The sequence below is a fragment of the Zootoca vivipara genome, chromosome 13 (assembly GCF_963506605.1).
Source record: "Zootoca vivipara chromosome 13, rZooViv1.1, whole genome shotgun sequence".
Taxonomy (NCBI): domain Eukaryota; kingdom Metazoa; phylum Chordata; class Lepidosauria; order Squamata; family Lacertidae; genus Zootoca; species Zootoca vivipara.
In genome coordinates this window covers 48,629,129-48,656,007 of record NC_083288.1, presented here as the reverse complement: position 1 = coordinate 48,656,007, position 26,879 = coordinate 48,629,129, and the positions used below count along the sequence as shown (strand labels likewise).

Sequence of the window (26,879 nt, the reverse complement as noted above, 5' to 3'; positions counted from 1 at the left end):
AAACGGCGTTTCCATGTGCTGCTCTGGTTTGCCAGAAGCGGCTTTGTCATGCTGGCCACATGACCTGGAAGCTATACACCGGCTCCCTCGACCAATAATGCGAGATGAGCCGCAACCCCAGAGTCGGTCACGACTGGACCTAATGGTCAGGGGTCCCTTTACCTTTACCTTTACGAAAGCTCATACCAATAACAAACTTAGTTGGTCTCTAAGGTGCTACTGGAAGGATTTTTTTTTTATTTTGTAGAGGGAAGTGAGAGGCAGATGGGGCTCGCCCACCTGGGAAGGGAACCCATCTAGGAGAAGGAAAACTCTGGTCCTAAACCTCCACTGTCTTGTGGGATATCTTCAGATGAAAGGGCTAAGGAGTAAACCCTACTCAGATCCGGAGTGGAGTCCTAAGGGGGTTGGATGGCTCCTTGTACGCCTCATTCCGACAACTGGTGCCAAACGTCTTGCTCTGCTTTCCTTTGGACCATTTGGGTAGCCCAGACCTCCAGACACACTGCCCAGGCTTGTGCCCTAAGGAGGTCACTTCATTGCTGCCAACGCAGCCTTTTGACTTCACCCCCAGAGGCGCACTCCATTGTCTCTCGAGACAGACAGACAGACTGCAACAACAATTCCCTAGATTGTCTGTGCGATACGATAATGACGAGCTCTGGACTGCCGACTTACCTTGCACTGAGCGAGGAGGATATACCCGGAGTTCTTGTAATGCTTTTTCTTCTCTTGATATTTATGGTTAATACATTCCCATTTCACCTGCCGGGAGAGAAGGATACAGGGTTCTCTGAGCACCACGTGACGATACAGACCACCGGAGTCAAAGGAGAGCCTTGCTGGATCCGTCCAGGGGCTCACAGAGGCCACCACTCTGCTCCTCGAGCTGGCGAAGCAGGCAGAATAATAGAATCATTGAGTTGTAATGCAGGAATCCTGCGCACAGGTGGGCTCGAACCACCAGCTTTCTGGTTAACAGCCAGAAGCATTGACCCATTGTGCCAAAGGAGAGGACAGATGCTTCCGGAGCGCTCCCAACCCGGGCACCTGGGCCGGAGCAGGAAAACTCCTCTGCCCAAGCACTGCAGATGTGCTTGCCAGAGGCGGCCGGGGCCAGGGGCAGAGGGGGCGGGGCCAGAAGAAAAGGGGCGGAGCAACCGGTGCGACTCTGGCCTTTGCACAGTAATATCCCAGCCATGCAGAAGGCAGATGTTTGCGCACGTACGCACCAACCAGCCAACCAGTCCCTCTCCTCCAAACCACGGTTTTGATCAACCTCTGTCGTGTCCCTTTGCATCGTTCCCTCCCCCCAAAAATACACGCTTCTCAGGAGTATTGGGGGCAAGGAGAAAAGGAAAGATTCCTACAATCGAGGATTCCTGGATTCCGGCATTCACCAGTGCAGGTGTTAGACTTCAAGGCTTAAACCCAGAGTTGGCTGGCCTTCTTGGGGTGGGGGACCCCATTCAGCCACAGCTCATCTGCCGCATATCAGCAGTGGGTGTGCCCCAAAGTGGGCGTGGCCTCCCTCTCACACAGGACACGCCCCCTCCCACAACTAAGGGGCCGTCACTGAGTTCCGTTTTCATGCGAGGCCTGTCCTTGCTCTTCTCCGCTTTCCTGGCTGCCCCACACTGGCCACACCCCAGGGAATCCCGGCCACCGACTCTTCAAACTACCTCATCCCCCGAGGAAGCCTGAAGCATCTCATGGAAGGTGGTGCTGAACTCGCCGATGTAGTCGTGCTTTCCGCTGGAGTCGTGGTCGTAGATGATGCACTAGGAGGAGAGGAGGAGAAAGCAGGTGAGAGGCTGGAAATGGGAGCCAGGCACCCTGGGGGTACCTGCTCCTGAAGTATGTCTACCCCCCACCAAAAAAATAAAATGCAACAAACAAGTTCAAGTCCCATCAGTATTGTGGGAAATCCTGATGAGAGACCCAGAATGATTGAAACTGCCTGTTCTGATTGCCTGTGGCTTCTAATCCCAGAAGAAAAGGCTTCCGCATAGTCCAGGGGTAGGCAACCTAAAGCCCATGGGCCGGATGCGGCCCAATCGCCTTCTCAGTCCGGCCCGTGGACCGTCCAGGAATCAGCATGTTTTTACATTAGTAGAATGTGTCCTTTTATTTAAAATGCATCTCTGGGTTATTTGTGGGGCATAGGAATTCGTTCATTACCCCCCCCCCAAAAAAAAATATAGTTCGGCCCACCACATGGTCTGAGGGACGGTGGACTGGCCCATGGCTGAAAAGGGTTGCTGACCCCTACACAATACTGACAGAATGCTAACATGTTAATTTAAGTTTAATTTTAATTGAATGGTCTTTGCTCAGCCAAGCTTACTCAAACATTCCTAAGCATATGGACTTAAGTTCAATGGGTTCTAAGCCCCTGGGGAAGTGTGCTTAAGATGGTAATAATAATAATAATAATAATAATAATAATAATAATAATAATAATTTTATTTATAGCTGTCCCACACCTGGAATCATGAATGCAACATACAGAAACATGCACACACAGAGAGAGTCCAGCCATTATTTATTATTATTATTATTACTTACTATTATTTATTCAATTTATATGCTTCACTCAATCAAAGTATCCCAGGGTGGTATACAACACCATGCCACCTTATATCCTAAGCTTGCCATATGTCGGGAAAATTCCTGACAAGTCCTGGTTTTCGGGCATAAAACTGGCATCAGGGAGGAATTTTGCCCAATTGGCAAAATGTCAGGGAAAACCCAAATGCATGGTTTCCAAAAAAAAAAAAAAAGCTCAACGGGTGTCAGGAATCTCACTTTTTGAAATATGGCACCCCATTACACCCATGTGTGTGTGTGTGTGTGTGTGTGTGTGTGTGTGTGTATAATAAAAATAAAAGTAACATTATTTTTACCCCGAGTGCCTGGGTCCCAATGTGCCCCTCTTTCCCCGTAGGTCAGGCATCCCCAAACTGTGGCCCTCCAGATTTTTTGGCCTACAACTCCCATGATCCCTAGCTAATAGGACCAGTAGTCAGGGGTGATGGGAATTGTAGTCCAAAACATCTGGACTACAACTCCCATGATCCATAGCTAACAGGACCAGTAGTCAGGGATGATGGGAATTGTAGTCCAAAACATCTGGAGGGCCGCACTTTGGGGATGCCTGCTGTAGGTCCTTGACCCCCTGCTCTAACCCCCACCCCTTTGACTCTCCTGAAGTTCCCGCGCTCCAGAGGAAGCTCACTCGGATGCTTTTTCCCGGATCGCAGCTGCACAGGGACTGCAGGGAGACACGGAAAGGTTGCCATCGGGGGCTCAGGTTGTTCTTCACCACCTGGTGCATGATGGGAAGGGAAACACACAAAAATCAAGTAGATCCACAAACTGATCCCAAAGACGTTCCCACCCCGCCTGCCACTCCCACCCCACAACTTCCTCTCCCCCAAATGGATCTTTGCTCTCCTGCCCAGGCCAGCATAAAACGACAGGGCCTTTTTGGTAGCTGCACCAAAATTCCAGGATACCCTTCCCAGAGAGTTCTGTTGAGCCAGCCTTGGCAGGATGTTTTGGTTTGGACCTTGGGACTCTTATCTTGCATGAAGCAGCTTGCTTATTAAAAAAGATCTTTAGGTACACCTTTTATATAAAAAAAAACAAAAACCCAGAGGCATTTGTATTAGGAATGGTTGGAGAGGACATTAAAAAGGAAGATCAGAAATTCTTCCTGTATGCCGCAACAGCAGGAAGACTACTCCTCGCACAGAGATGGAAACAACAGGATATTCCGACAATTGAAGAATGGAAGCAGAAAGTATTAGAGTATGCGGAAATAGTAAAGCTATCTGGAAGAATCCGACAGCAGGACGATGAGAAATTCCAAAAAGAATGGTCCAAATTTATGGTATACTTTCAGAAAACTGTACATAAATAAAGACACTCACAGGACTGAAATAAAACTCATAATGTTTATTGTAAACATCTGTTTAGACCTTATTAATGCTGTAATATAATAAGGATTGTATGTTTAAAGTATAATACAAAAATTTATTAAGGAATTATAGACATTTATAGAATGTATATATAGTAAATACACTTAAGTAAGAGTAATGTAGAGAAGGCAGAAGAGGGGTGGAGGGAAGTTAATTCAGATAAGAAGATATAGATTTTAAGGAGAATAATATTTAAGGAGAATATTGTTAAGATATTTAAGATATTTGAAGAAGAAAAAATTATTTGGGGTGGAAAGAGAAGCAGCTTGCTTAAGCTCTGTATCTTGCTGGGTGATTGCCATGAACATTTTGAGCGTACCAAATTGCTTCTAGTCCTTATTGTTGTACACTGAATCTGCAAAACCGGCTCTGTTACGAGCCCCCAAAATACTGTATTTACTCAAATGTAATGCGCACCTCTTTTTTGGCTAAATTACAAATCGTAAATTAAGGTGCGCATTAGATTCGATGCTACATTTGCATTGGCCAGCAAATCCTTTTTTCGTTTCAAGGTTCTGAAAATTCAGGCGTGCATTAGATTCGATGGTGCCTTAGACTCAAGTAAATACGGTACTTGTTCTGCATTTGCAAGAAATCAACCTTTTTGTGTGCTGGAATGAGCACTTTGGAACCAACTGCTTATTGATGTCAAGCAGGTGCATTGACTGTAGTTTTTAGAAATATTTTCGCCTAGGCATGCCTAACCAAACACGTAGATGTCGACATGTTTCAATCCCATTTGTTTGTTTGTTTATTTCATATACTGCCCTTCACCCATAGATCTCAGGGCTGTTCACAGCATAAAAAAACCAAACCAAGATTAAAACACTGTTTACAGTTCATTTTAAATTATCTCTCTATGTGTTGTTAACTATTTCTGATCGATACCTTTAATATTTCTTGTAAACTGCTTAAGAGGTTTGTGTACAATCAAGAGGTTCGTGGATTTTGTTAAGGAAAATAAAATAAATACTTGAGTGAAAATCCTTGTGGGGAAACTGCGGTACAAACTGAGATAATATAAACCAGCACCTTCAGTAACAATCACCTTAGCCATGTTGCTGCCGCTGCTATTGTTTTGCAAATGTTTGCCAACTTACTTAAGAAGGCCTGCTGTATACAGCCAGGCCCTACGTTACAACCGCATCTGTTCCAACTCTACAGACAGAGAATCTCACCTAAGAGATCTACAGCAAACCTTTTTAGAACTAAAATACCCACCTGATGAAGTTAAACAACAGATCAACAGAGCCAGACTGATACCTAGAGAGAACCTGCTGCAAGACAGACCCAAAAAAGAAAATAACAGAACACCACTAGTTATCACATACAGCTCCCAAGTTAAAACAGTACAGCGCATCATCAGAGATCTACAACCTCTCCTAGACAATGACAGCTCTCTTTCTCAAGCTCTGGGAGGAAGACCTTTCATTGCCTACAGACAGCCACCCAATCTTAAACAACTCCTCACCCATAATAATACAACCACCAGACTTAACATGGACACTGGTACCAGAGCCTGCAATAAACCCAGATGCCAACTTTGCTGCCACATACACCCGGACAACATCATTACTGGCCCCAACAACATCCAACATACCATCTCAGGACTATTTAATTGCTCATCCTCAAACATTGTGTATGCCATCAAATGCCAACAGTGCCCTTCAGCTCTCTATATTGGACAAACAGGCCAAACCCTATGCCAAAGGATAAATGGACATAAATCTGACATCAGGAATCACAAGACAGAGAAACCAGTAGGAGAACACTTCAATCTCCCGGGACATTCTATACAAGATCTCAAAGCAGCTGTTTTATTACAGAAAATTTTCAGAAACAGACAGGAAAGAGAAGTTGCTGAATTGCAACTCCTTAGCAAGCTTAAAACCATGGAACCACCTGGGATGAACAGAGACATAGGATTCTTATCTCATTATACATGATCAAGCTTTCCTTAGCACCTCAGCCCTTGCCCTCCCTGCAAGACCAATTGCAGTCATTAACAGTCGTTAACAGTCATCAACAGGTTTACCACTCCTATCAGCCCATCACCCATTCCCATCACCCCCACCCCCCACCCTCTCACTATATATAAGGGTCTGGTGACTTCTGTTTCAGTGTATCTGAAGAAGTGTGCATGCACACGAAAGCTCATACCAAAATAAAAAAACTTAGTTGGTCTTTAAGGTGCTACTGAAGGAATTTTTTTATTTTGTTACACTGAGCTAGATGGAACAAAAAGGCGGGGGGGGGGGAAGAGACATTAAAAATGATTAAGCATTAATAGAATTAAAACTGCATATACAGAACAGAACCAGCCCCCTCATTAAAAGCAGCCAGTTCCTAATACTCCCCCTTAGTCCTCTGCCGCTAAGCATGCCATGCAGCCCATAATAGCTCACCTCTGTCCTCCAGACCAGGTGTTCTTTCTCGCTGCTGTTGACCTTATAGATCTCCAGGAAAGGATCGGATTTGCTGAAGAAATCCTACAAGGATCAGAGAGAGGATTCAATCGTCTGAATGCTATGGGGCAGGAAGGGGCTGAGGTTCTGCTAGGAATGGGGGGCTTAATCAGTCAAATTCAGTTTCTATCAGCTTCTCATTTTTCCAGTCTTATATTCATTTCTCCAGATTTCCACACCAGCTTTCCTTCCTTTTTTAAAGACTTTATTAAAAAAAAATTGAAAGTACAAACGAAAAATGAAACGGAGGAAAACAGATGCAGAGGCTGAGTCATTAACATAACCAGCTTAAGACAGCTTGATAACGAGGCATACTGATAATCTTAATTATTTCTTTCTCCTTTATGTTTACAGTGTTTCAAGAATTAGCTCAAAAGGTCCATGGTCTAGCATACATCAAGGGCGGGGGGGGGCAGGAAATATCCTTTATGCTTATTTAAATCAGTAAACACATCAATTCAGTTTGTGATTTTTTTAAAAAAGTGTCCTCGTGAACATTCATCAGGATTTTAGTGTGACTTTATGCAAATATACCTAACAGATGACCAAATCTCCCCCTATCTCTACTTCCACATCTAGAAATGCATGATTGATAAGATAATCCTTTCTATTGGACCAACCCCAAACACCTCAAAAACGTTGCCAGCTTCCAGGTTCCACAAAGCTCTGCTCTGTGTGATCTGCCTTATAGCTGCAGTCTGTGATTTCAGCTCAGCAGTGATTTCAGCTTGCGGAAGCTAGCCAGGGCTGTATCCTATCCTATCTTAGCATCCCATCCTGGTCGCCAGTGAAGTGTAGGTGGGTTCCCACAAGGCAAGACACAGTGATAACAGCAGGAACCTTTACTGAACTACGTAACTGGGAAACAGAGACAAAGCAACTGCCTATATACATTTCTGAAAGCCTAGGCCACTCCCCCTCCCAACGTGATTGGCTGTCTAAACTTCCACACTGCGAATCACGACTCAAGACTTCAAGGGCCAATGGCAGAGGCCCAAACCTTGAAATGTTCTGTGATTGGACATCGTGTATCGAATCAGAACACGGGAGCTCAGAATCCTTAGTCCTGACTCAAGCTCAGGCAAACATAGAATACACTGAATACATAAGACTCGCTTCCTCAAAGCAAAGAAAAGTTCGGTGGAACTCAAAAAGCCACTTTTGTGTGTGTGTAAGACTGGCACTTTGGTTTTTGCCTACCTTGTCGTCCAGCTCCTGCCCATGAAATTCCAGTTGCACAAACTCGTTGGTTCTGGAGACCTCCTCTGCTTCAATCTGCGGCGATAAAAGTCCCAGGTGGATAAACACCTCCAAGCGTTCATTCTGTTTTCTTGAACACAGGCCTTCTGACTACCATAAAAAAACTTGCGCCGTGCCAAATGCCCCCCCCCAAAAAACCCCTGGCCCTGTTTCCCCTCCCCATAGACTGTGCTTAAATATAGGAGAGTTGCCGTATACCCATGTTCAAAAATTCAGCGGCTGACCTTTAGTCAGCTACTATCTCTTAGCTAACCTACCTTGCAGGGTTGTTGTAAAGGAGGGAAATGAGGGAGGAGGGGGCATGATCCCTTTGGGGGCAGGCTATCAGCGTAATGCAAAACCAGCGTAATGCACACCATGAGCAGGCTATCCTGGCTCCGGAAATCACAGCAGGTGATTCCAGAAGGCTCGTGTAAGTAAGCCAAGCTGCAGAGGTGGGTGGAAATTGAGGTTATGGCCAGGCAGCCAGGGCAAAAACTCCTTCGGACTTCAAGGCACCGGATTCACCCAGCTGATTTATATTCCTATATTCCGTTCCTGCCCATATTGACGAACGGCTGCTGAACTCGTTAATTTGCATGCCACTTATTGCCAAGACAGGTGAGCAGTTTCCACGTTTAATAATAATAATAATAATAATAATAATAATAATAATAATAATAATTTATTTATACCCCGCCCATCTGGCCGGGTCCCCCCCCCGCCAATCTGATGAGAATTCAATGCCCAGGATTTATGTTATGTTGGGAGGCCAGGTTTTATGTTGGGGGGAGGCAGGGCACTTACCTGTCATTATCCTCTGTCCGGCTCTGCCTAGCAGATTTGGAACCAAAGGTCTCAACAACAGTTGTTTTAACTTACTTTCTTTTGATCTCAAGCGCTCTGAAGAATCTGTCGAAATCTTTCTGCAATTTCTACTTTTAGTTGAGTGTTTTAATTTAATTTACTTACTTGATTTAGGGGGCCAGCTGCCCTCCTGCCCCCCTGACTACGCCCAGGACACCCATAATTAAAATACGCAGTGAAGAAATCCCATCGAAACATTAAAATATATAGTTTAAATGTGCAATAGATAAACTGGGGGGACTTGCACTGAAGCGATGCGAATGTTCTGCCTGTGGAGTATTACGTCGACAGCTGGCAAATGCAGATGTGCCAGCCGGACCCACAGTAAGAAGCGCAACCCTCCTGGTGCGCTGGAACATGGATGTTTAGCTCCTTGGGCCTCCAGCGGGGAGAGAAAGTGCTGTAGCTCAGGGGTAGAGCCTCTGCCTTGAATCCCCAACAGCACCTGCAGGCAGGGCTGGGACAGACTCCTGCCAAAAATCCCAGAGAGCTGCTGTCAGTCAGTGTGTGCAACATTGAGCTAGCTAGATGGTCTGGTTCAGGATCAAGCAGGTTCCTGCATTGGCTGGGAACTGCCTAGTTTCTCGACAGGAGTTGGCTAAAAAAAAAAAACCACGCTTCCCAAGTCCTTGGAAAGGCAACGGCAAGGCTTTGCAAAGTTCATCGTTCGGCACTTCCCGAGTGTCCTGGTCCAAGCTCCTTCGTGACACCCCTGCAAGGTTGGCCAGTCTGGTAAACAAACGCCACACCTTAAGTGAAGCCCTGCCCCTTTCTGACAGTAAGAGTTGCTTGACAGTGGAACGGTCTCCCTGGGGAGGTTGTGGGCTCTGCTGCCTTGGAGGTCCTTAAGCAGAGGTTGCGTGGCCGTCTGTCATTCCTGCACTGTTGTGATTCCTGCATTGCAGGGGGTTGGACTAAAGGATTATTGGGATCACTTTGAACTCTACAAATCTGCGATTCTATAACTATAACCCTAGCGGACTCCAGAGAGCCAATCACACCCTGTACATGCTCAGGAGCACTCTTGTGACCCGCAGATTCCGAGGCTGACGTTTAGACACGGAAAATAGGCTCCCTCCTGGCTCTTCGTCTCCTGCCTGTCCTTTGAGTGTCTTTGTCCTTCCTTGTCCCTCAACAGGCTCTCCCATCCTCTTCCCCACCCCACCCACACCCCCGCCTGCTTGCCCGCCCTGAAAAGGGGATTTTTGTACCGTGATGGTTGACTTCTCCACAATGTCTCCACTTGTCAGCTGCAGCTGCTTTGTGACCTTGGTCTGGGAGACAATCTGGGGAGCCGCAGTTGAGTCGCAGGCAGGCAGACAGACAGGCAGGCAAGGAAGGAGGGAAGGAGGGCAGAGAATTAATTGTGCTTCAAGGGAAGGAGGAGAGGGACATGTTTATTTGCTGATTTAAAATGTTTAAAATGTATACACTGCTTGGCCAAAGCGGTGTACGAAAGAAGATAAAAACCATAAAATCAGGAAATAGTCTTAATGCGTTAAAACATTGGAGAAGTTAAAAACACTAAACAGATTAAAATCCACATCAGCTGATGAAGAGAAGGGGAGAAAGAGAGAGGGAAGGAAGGACGGTAGAAGGAAGGAGGGAGAGGGAGAGGGAGAGGGAGAGGGAGGGAAGGGAAGGAAGGAAGGAAGGGAGGGAGGGAAGGAGGGAAGGGAGCAGGGAAGGGAGGGAGGGAGGGAGGGAGGGAGGGAGGGAGGAAGGAAGGAAGGAAGGAAGGAAGGAAGGAAGGAAGGAAGGAAGGAAGGAAGGAAGGAAGGAAGGAAGGAAGGAAGGAAATGAGAAAGGAAATGAGGGAGGGAAAATAAAGAACAAAAAGGTAGGTGGAAAGAGTCTTCCTGTCCCAAATTACAGGGGTTTCCAGACTGTTGCTGTTTTCAGGTGAGACTTGGATCGTATACCAACAAATTCAGCTTGTAGAATTAATATTGGTTAATATTAATATTAATATCCCACCGTCAGACTTCTTGTAGTAATGAAAGTGATGGGAAAATGCACTGGAAACTGTGGGATTAATGAATAGCTGGCATCATCTGACTTCCTGCAAATGTCGTACAAGCAAATTTGGATGAACGCTCAATAAACAGGTCCACAAACGACCACATGCATATGGCAAGAGGGTTCAAAAACCTAGCATACGATTTAGCTCCCTGGAAGTTTCCACTTTCCTTTTTTTAAAAAGTCATCCAACAAATTTCTAGTCCTCGTGAGTGGCTAGCACACTGCACTTTGTCCGGAGCCTAAGGGCAATTGTTATTACTGTATTGTTATTTATTAAATCCGTATGCCGCCCATCAGCCGCAGATCTCGGGGCGGTTCGTAAAAAAACAAGCCACATTCCCAAGAAGAGTTTAAATATGCAGAAACCTTTGTGGGTTTATTCTAGATTATCAGCTGGACATTACATTAGCTGTCCCCCCTAATGTTTAAACTATTTAGAAGGAAGTCAGCAAGGTAAAGCTATGGACATCATAAATCCAGCAGGAATCCTTTATCCAAAGGCTTGGGGACACCAGAAGTCTAATACTGTAGATCGGGTTTTAGTAAGGGAAGTATTGGAACACTTAAATATTGCTCAGCTAACAGCCACACTTAAGGAGGGAGAAGAATTTAGTATAAATAAGTGGAACCTAGTAGCTGATTATATCGAAATTGAATTGGGAATTTCAGAACAGGAAATGGATTATCTGGGTTTAGCAAGGCCTCCAACCGAAGGAAAAGCGGAAAGCTTTAAACAAAACGGAAAACAAGTCAAACACCTGTTGAAGCCTCTGCTCCAACATGTCAAACACTATTTCGATCATTTATTCTAGCTCCAAAATAGTAAAATGATTAAATTTTACACACGTTTTGAAAACCAACTCTTTAACTGTTGGCATTCTCAAAACCTCAGACACGTAGATTGTGCCTTGGCTGCCCAAAATGACGCTGCCTATTAAAAGTGAAGCAAGCAAACCGCGTGGCGAAACTTGAAAGCCTCGTTATCGCCACATTTGGTTGCCGGAGCAAGCAAAGCCCACGAGTTTCCCCAAGTGCCCCCCCTCCCAGCAGATGACATTGCTGCTCCTGCTGTCCCTTCCCCACCCACTCACAACCTTTTGGAGCAATCCTAATTAATAGACATTTGGGCCTCTACTTCCCAAGAGTACAGCGAGAGAAAGGTTTAACCCCCCCCCCCGGGTCAAACCAGCCTTACCTGGCCTAAGGTGCACTCGATGGTGCCCAGGAGGACCCCTGCTTCGGACCCCAGGTCTTCAGCTCTCTCCCCATCAGCATCAAAGACGTCGAACCTCAAGATCTGCATCTCTTCAAAAAAGTAGTCCAGGGCAAATACATGGTCAAAGACGGGGTTCTGGGAGCCGCGGAGGACCTCGGAGCGCCCCACCTGGGAGGAGAGGCAGAAAGGGGGCAGGAGGGAGTTTCGGGAGGAGGTTTTGCAGGGGGTTGGACTAGATGAGCCCTGGGGGTCCCTTCCAACTCTGCCTTTCTATGCTCCTTTGATTCTACGAGGCTAAGCACTAAAGGAAGCAGGTTTCTTATAAAATTGACCTTCAGGCCAGGCTCCTGCCAATCCGGGGCATTTCCAAGGTGTTGGACTACAAATCCCATCAGCCTCAGATTGGAAGAGGCTGACGTAGGGTTTATCCCCCTCTTTCCTTTTGTCCCGCTGACGCTTCATGTCCGAGTGTGGGGTTTTGTGTGGGTTTTCACGGGGGAAGCTCTGGAGCCCTCAAAAGAGGGGGGCTTGGACAGAGAGCTTTAAATCACTGATCGTCCTGGAAAGAGCAGTGGGAAGGTTAGTTTGGATAAGCTCTTAGCTAGAAATGGAAAGCCGTTTGAAAAAATTATCCGTAGCTGCTGTTGCTGCTTCTTCTTCTTCTTCTTCTTCTTCTTCTTCTTCTTCTTCTTCTTCTTCTTCTTCTTCTTCTTCTTCTTCTTCTTCTTCTTCTCCTCCTCCTCCTCCTCCTCCTCCTCCTCCTCCTCCTTCTTCTTCTTCTTCTTCTTCTTGCTAAATTAATATTTTATTAGAAGAATTTCATTCGTAAAACAAAAGAGTGATAAAAAAGAAAAAAGCGAATGAAAGTATAAATGAAAGAATAACGCTCAATCACATTTCCGTACATTCGTATACAGGTGTGCCTGGTCTTATTATCCTAGTACAGATATATTTATCAGTAACCTAATATATTCTGTGTATAGTCACTCAAAATATCACTATATTTATCCAAAGAAAGTCTACGTCTATAGGCAGTCCATTCATTTATTGCTAAGATTGTCATATTGTCAAGCCGTTGATTCAGGGAATCATATGTCTATTCTTCCAGTTCGTCAGAAATTTTCAGTAGGCAGTTAACATGTGATTCAGCTGCTGTTTCGAACTGATTTAACTTGTATTTATTCCCTGTTTGTGTCATCTTTCGTCCAAGGAGTTCAAGGCAGCTTTTAAAAGCAATAAAATAATAAAAATGCTATAAGAGTTAACTATCTATTAACCTCTCCATGTGTAAATTTTATCCCAGTAGCTAATCAGCTTTCTCCCAATGTGATTCTTGAAAATGGCGTTGCTTCTCTTTGCCTTGTTATCATTTTTTAAAAATTGCTGATGTTACAGATATAATCATAATGGGTGAAAAAAGGATCAAAAAGGATATTTACAAATCAATTCCTGCTTTCAGATAGCAATGGTTCAAATCTGTGCTTTGTATTGTTGTGGTTTTCTTTCTGATGAAATCTGCTCCGAGTGCTTTATAAGCAGAAGGTCAAGATGATGCTGATAATATTTTTATTTTTATTAATTTCATAATATTTACACACCGCTTGACCGTTGAAAAACGCACACACCTCAAAGCAGACACAAAGAACAAACTTCTCTGCGAAAACAGTTAAAAACTATTTAAAACCTGAAAAATTAAAATTAAAATCAGATTAGAACACACACCAGCATTCTAATGTTTAGAATGACTTTGTCGGAAATAGAGAATGGACAGCGTTTGAATGTATATTGTCAAATTGCTTTAAAATGATAATTATGGAAAGACAGGAATATACATGTTAAATAACAACTGTATGAAGTAGCGGTGGAAGTTGTAACTTACCTTAGAGGACTCTATACAATGTCCTCGTTCTCTTCTTCTTCTTTCCTCTTCTCTCCTTTGTTCTCTTCTTATCTCTTTTTATTTTTATTTTCTTTTTTTCTTCTTCTTCACTGTTTTATTTTCTTATTCTCTTTTATCTATTTCTACCTTAGGTATTTAGGTAACAGCAAGTGTGTAATAAGTCACAAAGTCATAATAGCTTATGTTTAGTTTATTCATTATGCAATAACGTTTTGTTCTGTATTGATGTTTTTTGTTTTGCTTTTAAAGCGAATTTATCAATAAAGGTTTTTAAAAAAATAAAAATAAAAATAAAAAAGAACACACACCAGCATTCTAAATATTTGGGTAGGCTTGCTGAAACAAAAATGTTTTCAGCAGGTGCCGAAGAGAGTACAGGGAATGCACCTGGCGGATATCAAGTGGCAAGGAGTTCCCAAGTACAGGTGCTGCCACACTAAAATCTTGAATTCTGGCAGATGCGGAACAGGTCGGATGTTTCACCTGTAGCAATAACAATTCTGTAGATCGAAGAGGTCAAGTCGTTGCGTGTGGGGATAGGTGCTCTTGCAGGTAAACGGATCTCAAGTGTTTTCTATCCTAAACGTAACCCTTTGAACTTGGCCAAGTAGCGAATTGACTACCAGTGGCAGATCTCTGAGCGCAGGTGCTATATGCTGACAAGGCCTCACTCCCGTCAGCAATTGTGCTGCAGTATTCTGCACTGACTGCAGCTTCCGAATCATATATTATTCCTATTGGTACTTGTGGCATTCCTGCAGCCACGGAATAGATGTTTAGTGGGGCTTGCAAAAGTGCTTGATCTGCAGATCGGAGTGGTTGAGTGGACGTGTGTGCAGTTTACACATTGGGAAACGGAAACATCAGCCATGCACTGGTGAGGAATCGTAAATCATAGAATTGCAGAGATGGAAGGGAACCCGAGGGTCATCTAGTCTCACCCACTGCAATGCTGGAATCTCACCGAAAGCATCACACTCTGGGATAGCTCAGTTGGTAGGTCATGAGACTCTGAATTTCAGGATCATGGGTTCGAGCCCCATGTTGGGCAAAAAAGATTCCTGCATTGCAGGGGGTTGGACTAGATGCCCTTTGGGGGTGCCTTCCCACTCTATGATTGTATGACTGGTGGTCAGAATCGGGAGTCTGGAGGAAACCCCACAAGGTTTGCAGATAATATTAAGCGGGAGGGAAAGCACAGAGAGACGTCTAAACAGGAAGCCCTGCACACTGCAACAAAGTGTTACAGTTCCCACTCATCACATACATTTCTCTGATGAAAATAGGGATATCCCATTCCATCATGATAATTTTAGTATTCCATCATGATAATTTTAGCCAGCTTCTGGGCAGCTTCCAACATATATAGAAACATAATAAAACATTAAACATTTTTTTAAAAAAACAAAAACACCTTCTCTATACTAGTTTGCCTTCAGACGGCTCAGGGGTCGGATAGCTCCATACCCTCCAATGAAAATAGGGACATCATTCTGAAAGAAATCAGCCCTGAGTGCTCACTGGAAGGACAGAGGCTCCAATACTTTGGCCACCTCATGAGAAGAGAAGACTCCCTGGAAAAGACCCTGATGTTGGGAAAGATTGAGGGCACAAGGAGAAGGGGACGACAGAGGACGAGATGCTTGGACAGTGTTCTCGAAGCTACTAAAATGAGTTTGACCAAACTGTGGGAGGCAGTGGAAGACAGGAGTGCCTGGCATGCTCTGGTCCATGGGGTCATGAAGAATCAGACACGACTAAACGACAACAAAGGGAAAGCGGGACATTCCAGGATCAAATCAGAAACCGGGACAGCTTCTCTAAATCAGGGATGTCCCTGATATGGACCCCCAGAGGGTCTGTCACCAGCCCAGTCGAAAGTGGCGCTCTTACCTCACTCCATTGTCCAGCACTGAGCAGGTGAAGAACCAGGCAGGGGTCCGGCTTGACGGCATCCTCACGTTCCAACAGGCTCCAGCAGGAAACTCTGAGCTCCACTCGGCTGGCGCCCAGGGCCACGGGTTGAGAGTCGACCCCTTCCGACATGGCGGGTCCTGGGTGGGGTCAAGGGGTCGAAGGGAGCAGAAAGGAGGGAGGGCAGAAGGGGAAGAGATTGGCAGGCGGATGGACACAAGCAGAAGGATATTGCTTAACGGAGCAGGGTGGGTGGGGAATGAATGGAACTGGGAGAGGTACGAGCGAAGGAAGGGGAAAATAAGAAAGGGAAGGAATGAAAGATGCCCAGATCCTCATGGAAGAGCTGAGTGGTCAATTGCACCCACCCACCCAGAATGGCAGAGCTCAGTTTCTAGAATCTAGCGAAAAGGGGGGCTTGTGTCAATCAGGAAATATCTTCCACCTAATCTGCCTACCCCTAAAAGATATTCCTGGCTTGTGGGGTGGGGGGAAACTCTGCAGTCCCGTCCCCCCCAGTGAGAGAAACGGGCTCTTCGCCTGATCAGTCAGAAAGGCCTTTCCATTTCTGTTCAAATCCTTCCCCACAGCTGAGCTTTTGAGGCAGAAGACAGATGCCTTTGGGAACCCCAGCACATAGCAAAATTACAAACCGAGATAGAAGTTCAGAAAAAGTCTCAAAATTCTGTTTTGGGTAGTGCCAGGCCTCTTCAGAGGTGTGGGCAATCAAAAAATGGTGCTGTTCCCCTGCCAAAATAGGAGGGTTGAAGTTGCATATAAGAGTCTCTGAGGGGGACGGAGGTCCAATCTGAGGGGGTGCTAAAAGGAGAGGGTGCTATGAGTCAAACAAAGGTAATTTGTTTGATTGAAATGATCACATCATTTCGCCTGGGGCAGATTTGGCAACGACTTAAGGGTGGCACTCTGTGCGTGCTCAGAGGTCTGAGCAGAGAAATGGCACTGAAAAAAGGCTTCTAGTTTTTCAACTCGGGGAGTGTTAAGGAGATTCCTGCTGCCCCACTGCCCCAGCCTGCCCCCTCCCTTCACCACCTGCCCTGCTTCCAGCTCTGGATGCAGAATTTTGGGAGGAAAATATATATTGACACGTTCCAAACTGGCAGGGGAGCTTCTGGGACCAAATGGAGCTGAGTCAGCTCTCTTCCCCCCCCCCCCCAAGCCCTGATTTATTACACTGCGGCCTGGACGACTGGTTTGGCTCCCACTAGGGACCTGAGTCAGGTCAAAAGCGAGATGCTCCAGCCTGTGTGGGGAGGAGCAGAGAGCCACCGGGGGGGGGCGGGGACGGCGAGAGGGACATCTGAGCAGACACCGTGGGTCTAGTTTCAAGTAGACCTTTGCATTTGTAAAAGGAACACACACACACACACACACACACACACACATAACAATGTGAAGACTCAGTGGCTAGTGGGCCGGCTGGCCAGACGGAACCCCCAGGTTTAGTAGCAGTCTATCCCTTAACGGTTCAGAACAGCAGAGGGTTGCTGTTGCCTCCCTGTCTTGCTCGGCTGTCCGCTATGGGGAACAGGATGCTGTAACAAGCAGGCCTTGGATCTGATCCAGCAAAGCTCGCTCGGAGCCTGCACTGATGCACCGCAGCCAGGCTCAGCAGAAAAGAAAGAAGGGGAAATTGTGCCCGTCGAGTATTTCCTGGAAAAGGTTTTACGGATGCTGCGACGTGCATTAATGCGCCTGGGACCAGCGCTTTGCTCCAGCGCTCAGGTTCTGTGATAAGGGAACCTCGGCTGCACGAAAAATGTCCCAGGTCATTTCCTGGCTCGCTGCCTCTTCTTTCTGTTCAGCTCCCCATGTCCTGCTTTTCCAAATGCATGAAGATTTTGGTGTCTGTGTATTTTTGGGGTGTGTGTGTGCTGTACCACATAGCTGACTGCACACCGATTTGGGGTGTACAAGAGAGAGAGATCTCCGCCCAGTTCGAAACCCCTTCCTCGCATGACGGTGGCTGACAAAGGATTTAAACAGAAAGAACCACAGCACTCTCTGATAGTTTTTATAATTTATTGCACTGATATCCCACCTTTTTCTCAAGGCGGTGTGCATCGTTCTCCTCATTTGACCCCCACAACAGCCCTGCGAGGTAGGTCAGACTGAGAGGAAGGGATGGCCAAGGTTACACAGCGAGCTTCACGGCAGAGTGCAGGTCTGAGCCCTGGTCTCCCGAGTCGCAGTTCAACACTCTAACCATTACACCCAACAACCCTGTTGTTCATCCACACTGACGTTCTCTCTCGTTTCAGGCCTCAGTGTGGTTTGGGTGGTTAGAGCATTGGAAGAGGCCCTCAGAGACCAGGAGCTCAGATACACACTCAGCCACAAAGCTCACTGGGTGCCCTTAGGGCAATTGTTGCCTTTCAGCCTACCCTTCAGGGTTGTTGTGAATATGAAACAGGGAGAGGCAGCTGAAGCTCCTTGGAAGAGAAGTGGGATAAGAATGAAGCGAAATGTTTACGTAGTATTTCGAGAGAGTGAATCACTCCGAACTCAGATACCCCAAGGAAGTAGAGCAAGACCTGTGCATAGCCCCATTTCATTCTGCAAAGTATGGGGGGGGGGAAACTGAGGAGCACCTCTGTCCACTTCTGCATGAGTCCCTGTTCTGGCACGACTCCTCAGGGTGAAGAGGAAATTGAATGATCCGAGCACACGGCCAGAACTGCTTCCCCAGCCCCCACCTCCTTAAGCAATGTCGATTTCCCTCTGAGCAAAGGTTACAACATTTAGGTGGTTTATATATATATTGTGTGTGTGTGTGTGTGTGTGTGTGTGTGTGTGTGTGTGTGTGTTGGCAAGCAAGGGATATGAGATGTTCAAACACCTGCACAGTGTGGAGAAAGTGAAGGAAGAGAGCTTTTTCTTCCTCTCCCCTAAGAGTAAAAACCCGTGGGTGTCCTCAAAGGAAGCTGAGCGGGACCAGATTCCGAACAACAAAAAGAATTCCTTCTTCACACAGAGCATAAGCGGTGGAACCCACGGCCACATGAAGCAGCAATGGCCGCCATATAGGATCGCCTTAAAAGAGGATTAGGCAAATTCCTGGAGGAGAAGTCTCTGAATACCCGTTGCTGGAAAACGCAGGAGGGGAGAGGGCAGTTTCTGAGGATCAACATGTCTGGAACGAAAAGACTTGTTTGGGGGCGGTTTCAGTGCTGTGGCAATCCCACAATCTGCCACTCTTAGAGGCTGGCCCAGTGTGGGATGTGTGGGTGCTCAGTTGCCTTTGGAACTGGGACCGCTTTTGGCTTTGAAGGTTCTGCCTAACTCAACAACATCAGGGAGAATTTTTTGGAAGCCTAACAGGAACAGGGCAGCCCTGGCCCATGCAGAGAGGAGAGTCTGTCAACCCTCCAAGTTTGTTGCAAGGAGGTGAATGTTCTCAATAAACATCCAAATGGCATCGTGTCTAAAGAGTTCAAGGACCAAGAGATGAGGCGTGTAGCACAGCAGGCTAAAAGCAGGTCAATTGTAGCTGCAATTGGAACTGTTTCAGTTTGGGTCTGGGTGTGCAAGCTTCGGAGGGCCACAGAACGCTTTGCCAGGCTGAGTTCGTGAAAATGGAAAGGCTCCTCCGGATTGGTCCAGAGGCCTGTCAGGAGTTGCTGGGCAGCTCATGAGCCTGGCACGGCAGAGGGAGATGGTCTATAATTGTCCACCACAGCTGCCCCCCCATGCATAACGATCTCTTAATTTCCATTGATGCAATCATTGGAAAAATCCCATTTCCAAGGCTAGCACAACAGCTTGCGGTAGTCAATCCCATCAGTCAATCCTGGCGTTGCATGGAAAATCATTTCCCCACCCACCCCAGAATCTCCTTGCCAAAGAGCTCTGTGGAACCCCAAAGCTTGCACGCACACACGCACCTCTAATTATGAAATCTAGGTTAATGCCATGAAACATCATTTGACTTACTTGGTACATTTTGTAGACCAAGGAACTCCCATTTGCTGATGAAGTACACACAGCCTGGGGCAAGCTGATTACACAGCGAAGTGTGTTAGCTACATCGGAAACTGCCATACCCTGAGTCAGACCATTCATCCATCTAGAATTCTAGATCCATATTATCTACACTGATTGCCTGCAGCTCTCTGGGATTTTGGGCAGGGAACGTCTCCCAAATCTTCCTGGAGATTCCAGGGATCGAACCTGCGACCTTCTGCGCTGGCACTGAGCTACTGCCTTTCCCCAAAAGACAGGATAGATTGAGGGTATGTGACAACCCCACCAGCACTATTGAGGAACACACAGGGTGACTGACAACTGGTGGCCTGAAGGAGGCGATATCTAATGTGCCGGGACTGCACAATTCGAAGTCCAGGCACATCCTATGCAGAGGCACCAAGAGGACTAGAGACTTGAGTGTAACACAAGCTGAGGATCAGCTGGGAGAATAACTATGGCCAAGCCACACAACTCAGAACGTGGAGATATGCAGTGAAATGCAACAGCCCACGTGGAAGAAAACCACACACACACACACACAAATGTGTATAAGACCAACACCTGTGCAAAACCGGATGGCAGTTTGACTGAGTGGATCAAGGGTCCAGAAAGACTCAGGTTCAAATCCTCACTCACTGGGGCGGATGCCACCTCTCAGCTTGGCCCCCGCCTCTCAAGATTGTTGTGCGGCTGAAAAGGCAAGGACCATGGAAGACGGGTGCACAGCAAGCAATTGGAATAAGGGGCACTATGTCTCTGAGAAGCAGAGGGAGGCCACAGGTGTGGTCAGCGGAGACCCCCCAAAATCACAAGGACCGACATCAGAAAGGAGGAACGATATAAAGCACACACACACAAGAGGAAGAGACCTGACAAAATGTGAAACAGACACCCCTTGTAGCTGTGCAGTGTTGTCACAAAGCACAACACCAACATGCCCGAAATAGGACCCCTTTTCTGATCCTGCTGAAGGGGCACCCAGACACCTAAGCAGGCCAGAAAGGTGGGAATACTTCCCTGCATTTTGTTGTTGTCTGTCTCTAAAGTTCTACTGTGAGGCTCCATTTTTTATTTTTTATTTTACTCTTCCAGGAGAAGGATTATGAACCCTCCCAGAATCTGTCTAATACTTTTCATATAATAATAATTATTATTTTTCAGGCCATTGCAGCTTGTCTAAGTTAAACAAAGTTTCGCCTGCAAACTCCTGCTTTCGAATCTTCGGATGATCCTGAAAGGTTTCCCTGGAGACTGAGAAGAACTAAGTGCCGTTCCACCCAGCACCGAAAGAGACTGGGACACAGGGAGGGAGGAGAGGGGAGGGGTTGTTTTCATAATCTTTCCGTGGGCAAGGAGAGAGACTCGGAAGAGGGGCGAGCAAGCCTAGTCAGGGCTCAGTTCCCGCCACACCCAGGCCAGCAACGCAGCTGAGCCCTGCCCCGCAAGGGGGGAGGGCATGCGTAACGCACATGGTTAGGATCTCCTAGAGATGGACAGGATCGCAGTGCCGGACACACGCATGAGGCTGTAGGGTCAGGGAAGGGCTCGCACAACACCAAAACAGAGGGGAAGGTTGCACAGACATGCCCAAGTTTGTGACATACGTCACTGGCCCCAAGCAGGCGCACGAGACACGGGGGCGCACCGGCTGTGCGACGCATGACCTGACTCGTGGCCGGAGGCGGAGGGGCAGAGAGAAGGCGCCACAATCCAGGCAGACGCACACATAACCCAGGCAGAGCCCCGTGAAAAGAGACACGCAGCCCAGAGCCTCCCCACAGGGACTCCTACGTGGGAAGGGTTTCCTCCCCACCCGAGGGGCACCCCTTCCTGGGGGAGGGGTCCCGGGACACGCACAACATCACACAGCTCTGTCAGACGTGTCGCAGCAGCGTCAGCAGCACACATCCCACCCCACAGGGCAGGGCAATGCAGAGCATCCTTTCAGCACCTGGGACAGTTCCCGGAGCATCCCTCGTGGGCGGGGGAAATGGCTTTCCTTGGGTACCACTGCAGGGCTGGCTAAGACAGCAGGAGGCGAGGCAGCTTTTACCTTGGCAGAAGGATGCAGAGGGTGGAAAGTCCTCTCGGCTCCTCTCTTCCTTTCCTTCCTCACCTGCTGAGCTGCTCTTTTCTCCCCGTAAGTCCTTGTTGTGGATCAGTCTTTTCCCCCTCCACCTCCTAGCTCCTCCGGCTGTCTCGTGCGCGCTCTCTTTTTTTGCTGCTGTCACGTTCCCTCCATCCCATGTCTTTCCCTGGCTCCTCCCCCTTCTTAGACTCCGCAGTGTAAGGGAGGGGGAGGCCACACACTCACTCAGAGCCATGCCTGGCGGTGGCAGCGGCGATGGGGCTCTGCAAGGTGGCCGAAGCTCTTAGAGGCAAAATAAAATTAAAAAATTCTGGGACGCTCCGCGCAGGCTTGGTCGTTCCCGTGTGAAAAAAGAAAACCCACAGGGAAAGATGTAGGGGAAATAGATATATATCTAAGGGGAGACAGAAATGATCAAGGGGTTGGGTCACTTTCTGTGCAAGAGAAGATGCAGCGAAACCTTTGGGTGGTTTTAGGCTCCGGACATCACAGTCTTGATACGCTTCTGTTCTTTTCCTAAGGTAATACCGCTTGACTTGCATCCAGGGAGGGAGTTGATCTGCCAATTTTGGCTCGTCTCAGCTTTTCCTCCTCCCCCATTTCCCCAATCGTAAATTCAGTTCTTCACATTTCCACATCAGGATTTCTGGGTTTTTTTGTTTGTTTGTTTGTTTTTAAGTCCTCATGAAAACTCACCAGCATCTTAGTGCAAATGCCTCCCAATTCTATTATGCAATTTTGCCCGTTATATACTTTTTTCTTTTGCATAGCATTCCCCTTCCCAAAGTGGATGCATTTTGATCATGTTATTTAAATAAATAAAACGCATGCATTTTATTGTTTATTTAGAAAATGAATGCTTTACCCTAATAAATGCACTTTTGTGCACATTTACTGGGCTGGAGAACAGCATTGCAAAAACCCAGAGGGGTGCCAATTCTGAAGGACAACTGTGTGTATTCCGCCTGTGTGTTGTTTTGGGAAGTGGGGTTGGGCGTAGGGTTGCCTTTAAATGCTACCTGAATCCAATTCCCCCCTCCCTACCCAACCCTCCTTATATCACAATATGGCAGGGCAGCTGCCCTGCTGTGTTTTTTTGTGGGCGGGTTCTGCTCATTCTGCCGAGTGGGACTGCAGATTTATTCCCAAAAGTCCTACCCTGACGGCACCCACTGGAGATCTGTGACACTGTGCAAGGAATGGACATAAGGAGGAGAGGCAGTGTGGTGTAGTGGTTAGAGTGTCAGACAAGGGATCTGGGGGAGCAGGGTTCAAATCCCCACTCGGTCAAGCAGCTCCCTGAGTGACCTTGGGCAGCTCACTGTCTCTCCAACTAGCCTACCTCACAGGGTTGTTGGGAGGAGAAAATGGAGGCAGGAGGAGAAAACAAAGCAGGCTGCCTTGAGCTCCTTGGAGGAAAGGAAGGATATAATAATAATAATAATAATAATAATAATAATAGTTTTTCTCCCTCTAATAGTAGATCATTAGGCCATCCCATGAGTAAATTTAGGACAGACAAAAGGGACAAAAGACTTTTTAACAGCCGGTGCAAGAAGATTGGAATAAATTTAAATTACATTTGAAAAAAATATTGTGATATTTAAGATCCCTTAGGGAAGTAAATATAGACTTTCGGTGTAAATGTAGAATGTAGGTTAAGTATAGAATGTTTTAGTGCAAAAATGGTTTATTTGTAAATTGTATGGAATTGCCAAAGATGAATAGAAATGACATTCAGATGGAGGGGACTGAGGGAAGTCACCTATTAAGGAAAGTTATGATTAATAAGAAGTATTTTTGTGTTATTAGTTGTTTGTTTTATTTGTATGTATAAAATGAATAAAAAAATTTGAGGGCGGGGGAGACTTTTTAACAGCACATATATTTTTTCCTGAATGGGATTGTTTCAGATTTGCGTTTCCATATATCTGAGGCTATCCCACACAAAAAAGCTGCGCTGGGCTAATTAAGTTGCTTTCTTTACACAGTCTCCGAGCACCTACGCTCAGTGCACAAGGCTGAGCATTAATCTGACTTTGGAGAACAGACCTCCCCGTCACGCTGTGCTGATAAATTGCTGCCAGGATAGCAGGGGATAGCAATGAAAACAGCAGGGGGGGAGATCCTTCCACACAGGTTTGAGCTATGGGTCCCCTTCTGACAGCAAATCGAATTTAGAACATAATACATCTCGCAGGAAATTTCAATTACGTCCCTTAGCAAATACTCCTGAGCAAGCCTAGCCTTGGTGGGGTAAGAAGCTCCATTTGCGGATCAGTAATTTGTTAAGCAGCAGGAAGCAGAGAGAGCAGGAATAAATGGAGAGTTTTCCCCACGGAAGGATGTAGAAATCAGAGGCTCCCCCAAGGATAGGAAATGGGGCCTGCGCTTTTTAATTTGTTCATTAATAATCCAGAACCAGGGGTGAGCTGCGAGGAAGCCGAGTTTGCAGACAATGCCAAATTGTTCAGGGGGGTTAAGGCAAAACTCCAAAAGTAACGATCTCCAGACTGGGGGAGCAGGCATGAAAATTAGAATCATAGAATCATAGAGTTGGGAGAGACCACAAGGGCCATCCAGTCCAACCCCCTGCCAAGCAGGAAACACCATCAAAGCATTCTTGATATATGCCTGTCCAAGCCTCTGCTTAAAGACCTCCAAAGAAGGAGACTCCACCACACTCCTTGGCAGCAAGTTCCACTGCCGAACAGCTCTTACTGTCAGGAAGTTCTTCCTAATGTTTAGGAATTGGCAAATGCAATTCAGTGTGAAGAAGTGGCATGTTGAGGTTATTATTATTATTATTATTATTATTATTATTATTATTATTATTATTATTATTTCACGTATACGGGGTGTATGGGGTGTTAGGGGAGGGGGTAGTCCTTCTAGTAGGGGACATGTCATGCTCGTTCTGGGGTGGTTTGCCTGCCTTTGGTCCCAACTCAGCTCTCACCTGTGGCTCCTGGAAGCTGCCAACATTTGACAGTGGCCACACCCTGGGAAAGAGCTTCAACTGGCCGGCTAAACCAGGTGTCTCCACCCCCATCCTTCTGCAATCAGGGATTATTGGCACTGTAGTCCAAAAACAGCTGGAGACCCAAGTTTGGGAAACCATTGTCTAGAGCAGGGGTAGGCAACCTAAGGCCTGGGGGCCGGATGCGGCCCAATCGCCTTCTCAATCCGGCCCGCGGACGGTCCGGGAATCAGCGTGTCTTTACATGAGTAGAATGTGTGCTTTTATTTAAAATGCATCTCTGGGTTATTTGTGGGGCATAGGAATTTGTGCATTCCCCCCCCCAAAAAAAATAGTCCGGCCCACCACATGGTCTGAGGGACAGTGGACCGGCCCATGGCTGAAAAAGGTTGCTGACCCCTGGTCTAGAGTCACCCTGTGACTTTTTACAAAAAGCAAAAACATTTCATTGAAAGAAAATAAATGAGAAAAATGAAATAATAATTATAAAGAACACACACATACACTATTGTGTTGTTTTTTTAAAAACAATTCATATTAAATCCTTAGTTTGGGATTCCCTCGACTTCCCTCCATGCCCTCCCCTGGTTCCATTTTATTATTTTCATTTATGCATGTCCAAAAAATCTTAACTTCTGTTTTCTTCAATTTTTAATACATTGCCCAACATGTTACGAGTGTTTTTCGAAAACGTGCTAATGTATTTACTTATGTGCATTGCTTTTGTGTATGTACAATAAACGCTTCCAATTCTTCTTTATATTGTTGTCATCTTAATTTCTAGATTTCCCAAATTTTAACCATTTCAGCATATTCCATTAACTTAATTTACCAATCTTCTTTTGCTGCGACTGTACTGAGTTCAGGATTATCCTCCTCCTCCTCCTCCTCCTCCTCCTCCTCCTCCTCCTCCTCCTCCTCCTCCTCCTCCTCCTCCTCCTCCTCTTCTTCTTCTTCTTCTTCTTCTTCTTCTTCTTCTTCTTCTTCTTCTTCTTCTTCTTCTTCTTCTATTTCCAACATTTAAATGAAAACATTAATTAAAAATATCATTTTTAAAAAATAGAGTCACCCTATGATGTTGGTTTTAATTGAAATCACTCCATTTACTGTGACGTTTGGATCCCAACACCCCAAGTTGTGTGTGTGTACTCTGAATAAAGACAAAAACAGTTTTATGGCAGCTGGCTGGTTATTTTGTGGGGAGGGGGGAGTCATGCATCTTTAGAAAAGCATTTCTTCAATTTTAAAGACTGCTTTAAGCCCCCTCAAACTGCAAGAGGTGGAGGAGAATCGTTCTTTCAATAAATATGGAAGGGAAGGGTCAGGGTATGGTCAATAAACCCTTAAAGCAGGGGTCAGCAAACTTTTTCAGCAAGGGGCCGGTCCACTGTCCCTCAGACCTTGTGGGGGGCCGGACTATATTTTTGGGGGGGAAATGAACTAATTCCTATGCCCCACAAATAACCCAGAGATGCATTTTAAATAAAAGCACACATTCTACTCATGTAAAAACACCAGGGAGGCCCCACAAATAACCCAGAGATGCATTTTAGATCAAAGGACATAACCCAGAGATGCATTTTAAATAAAAGGACACATTCTACTCATGTAAAAACATGCTGATTCCCAGCCCGTCCGTGGGCCAGATTTAGAAGGCGATTGGGCCGCATCCGGCCCCCGGGCCTTAGTTTGGGTAACTCTGCCTTAAAGATACAGGATAATTGGTGGCAATTGCTGTGATCTGCACTAGGAGCCGGAAAGCCACTCAAAATGAGGGGCTTATTTCAGTCCTGAGGGCCGCATACCCGTCTGGCCAACTTTCTGAGGGCCAAAAGCCCAAGGTGGGCAAGGCCAGGGGCAAAAGCTATCCGAGTGACAAATGCAAGTTTTGAGTGACAAATGCAAATTTTACCTTCGTATGTACTGCTGGCTCTCCCCACACCTTCCTCTCTGTCCTCTGTCCTTTCTTCTTTCTTTCTTTGGTGGTCACTCGTAAAACACGGTTTTATAAATGAGTCCGTAAGTGACTGTGTAGGGCAATTCTGGATCCACACGTCCTTCCACAGTGTGGACTTTCATCCTGAGTTCAAGTGTCTTCAAATCCATGACGCCTTTGGTAAAGGCTGTTCTCCAATTGGAGCGCTCGCAGGCCAGTGTTCCCCAACTGTTGGTGTTTTTACTACATTTTTTTAGATTTGCCTTGAGACAGTCTTTAAACCT

At 46.3% G+C, this 26,879-nt stretch overlaps 2 protein-coding genes across 2 annotated transcripts in view; one reads left to right on the top strand and one right to left on the bottom strand.

The window, feature by feature from the left end:
- Positions 1-21,766, bottom strand: part of CPNE6 (copine 6) — a 33,205-nt gene extending 11,439 nt beyond the window's left edge. The window contains exons 1-9 of the mRNA XM_035135031.2: positions 21,644-21,766; positions 15,586-15,746; positions 11,772-11,960; positions 9,766-9,840; positions 7,649-7,723; positions 6,389-6,472; positions 3,239-3,328; positions 1,683-1,781; positions 679-765 (exon numbers count right to left, since the gene is read on the bottom strand). Of these exons, the coding sequence (XP_034990922.2) occupies positions 679-765; positions 1,683-1,781; positions 3,239-3,328; positions 6,389-6,472; positions 7,649-7,723; positions 9,766-9,840; positions 11,772-11,960; positions 15,586-15,738 (852 nt within the window). The 5' untranslated portion in view covers positions 15,739-15,746; positions 21,644-21,766. The remainder of the gene's footprint in view (positions 1-678; positions 766-1,682; positions 1,782-3,238; positions 3,329-6,388; positions 6,473-7,648; positions 7,724-9,765; positions 9,841-11,771; positions 11,961-15,585; positions 15,747-21,643) is intronic.
- The window catches only part of LOC118095902 (myosin-7), a 373,415-nt gene that overhangs the window by 58,403 nt on the left and 288,133 nt on the right, over positions 1-26,879 (top strand). The gene's annotated exons all lie outside the window — the stretch shown is intronic.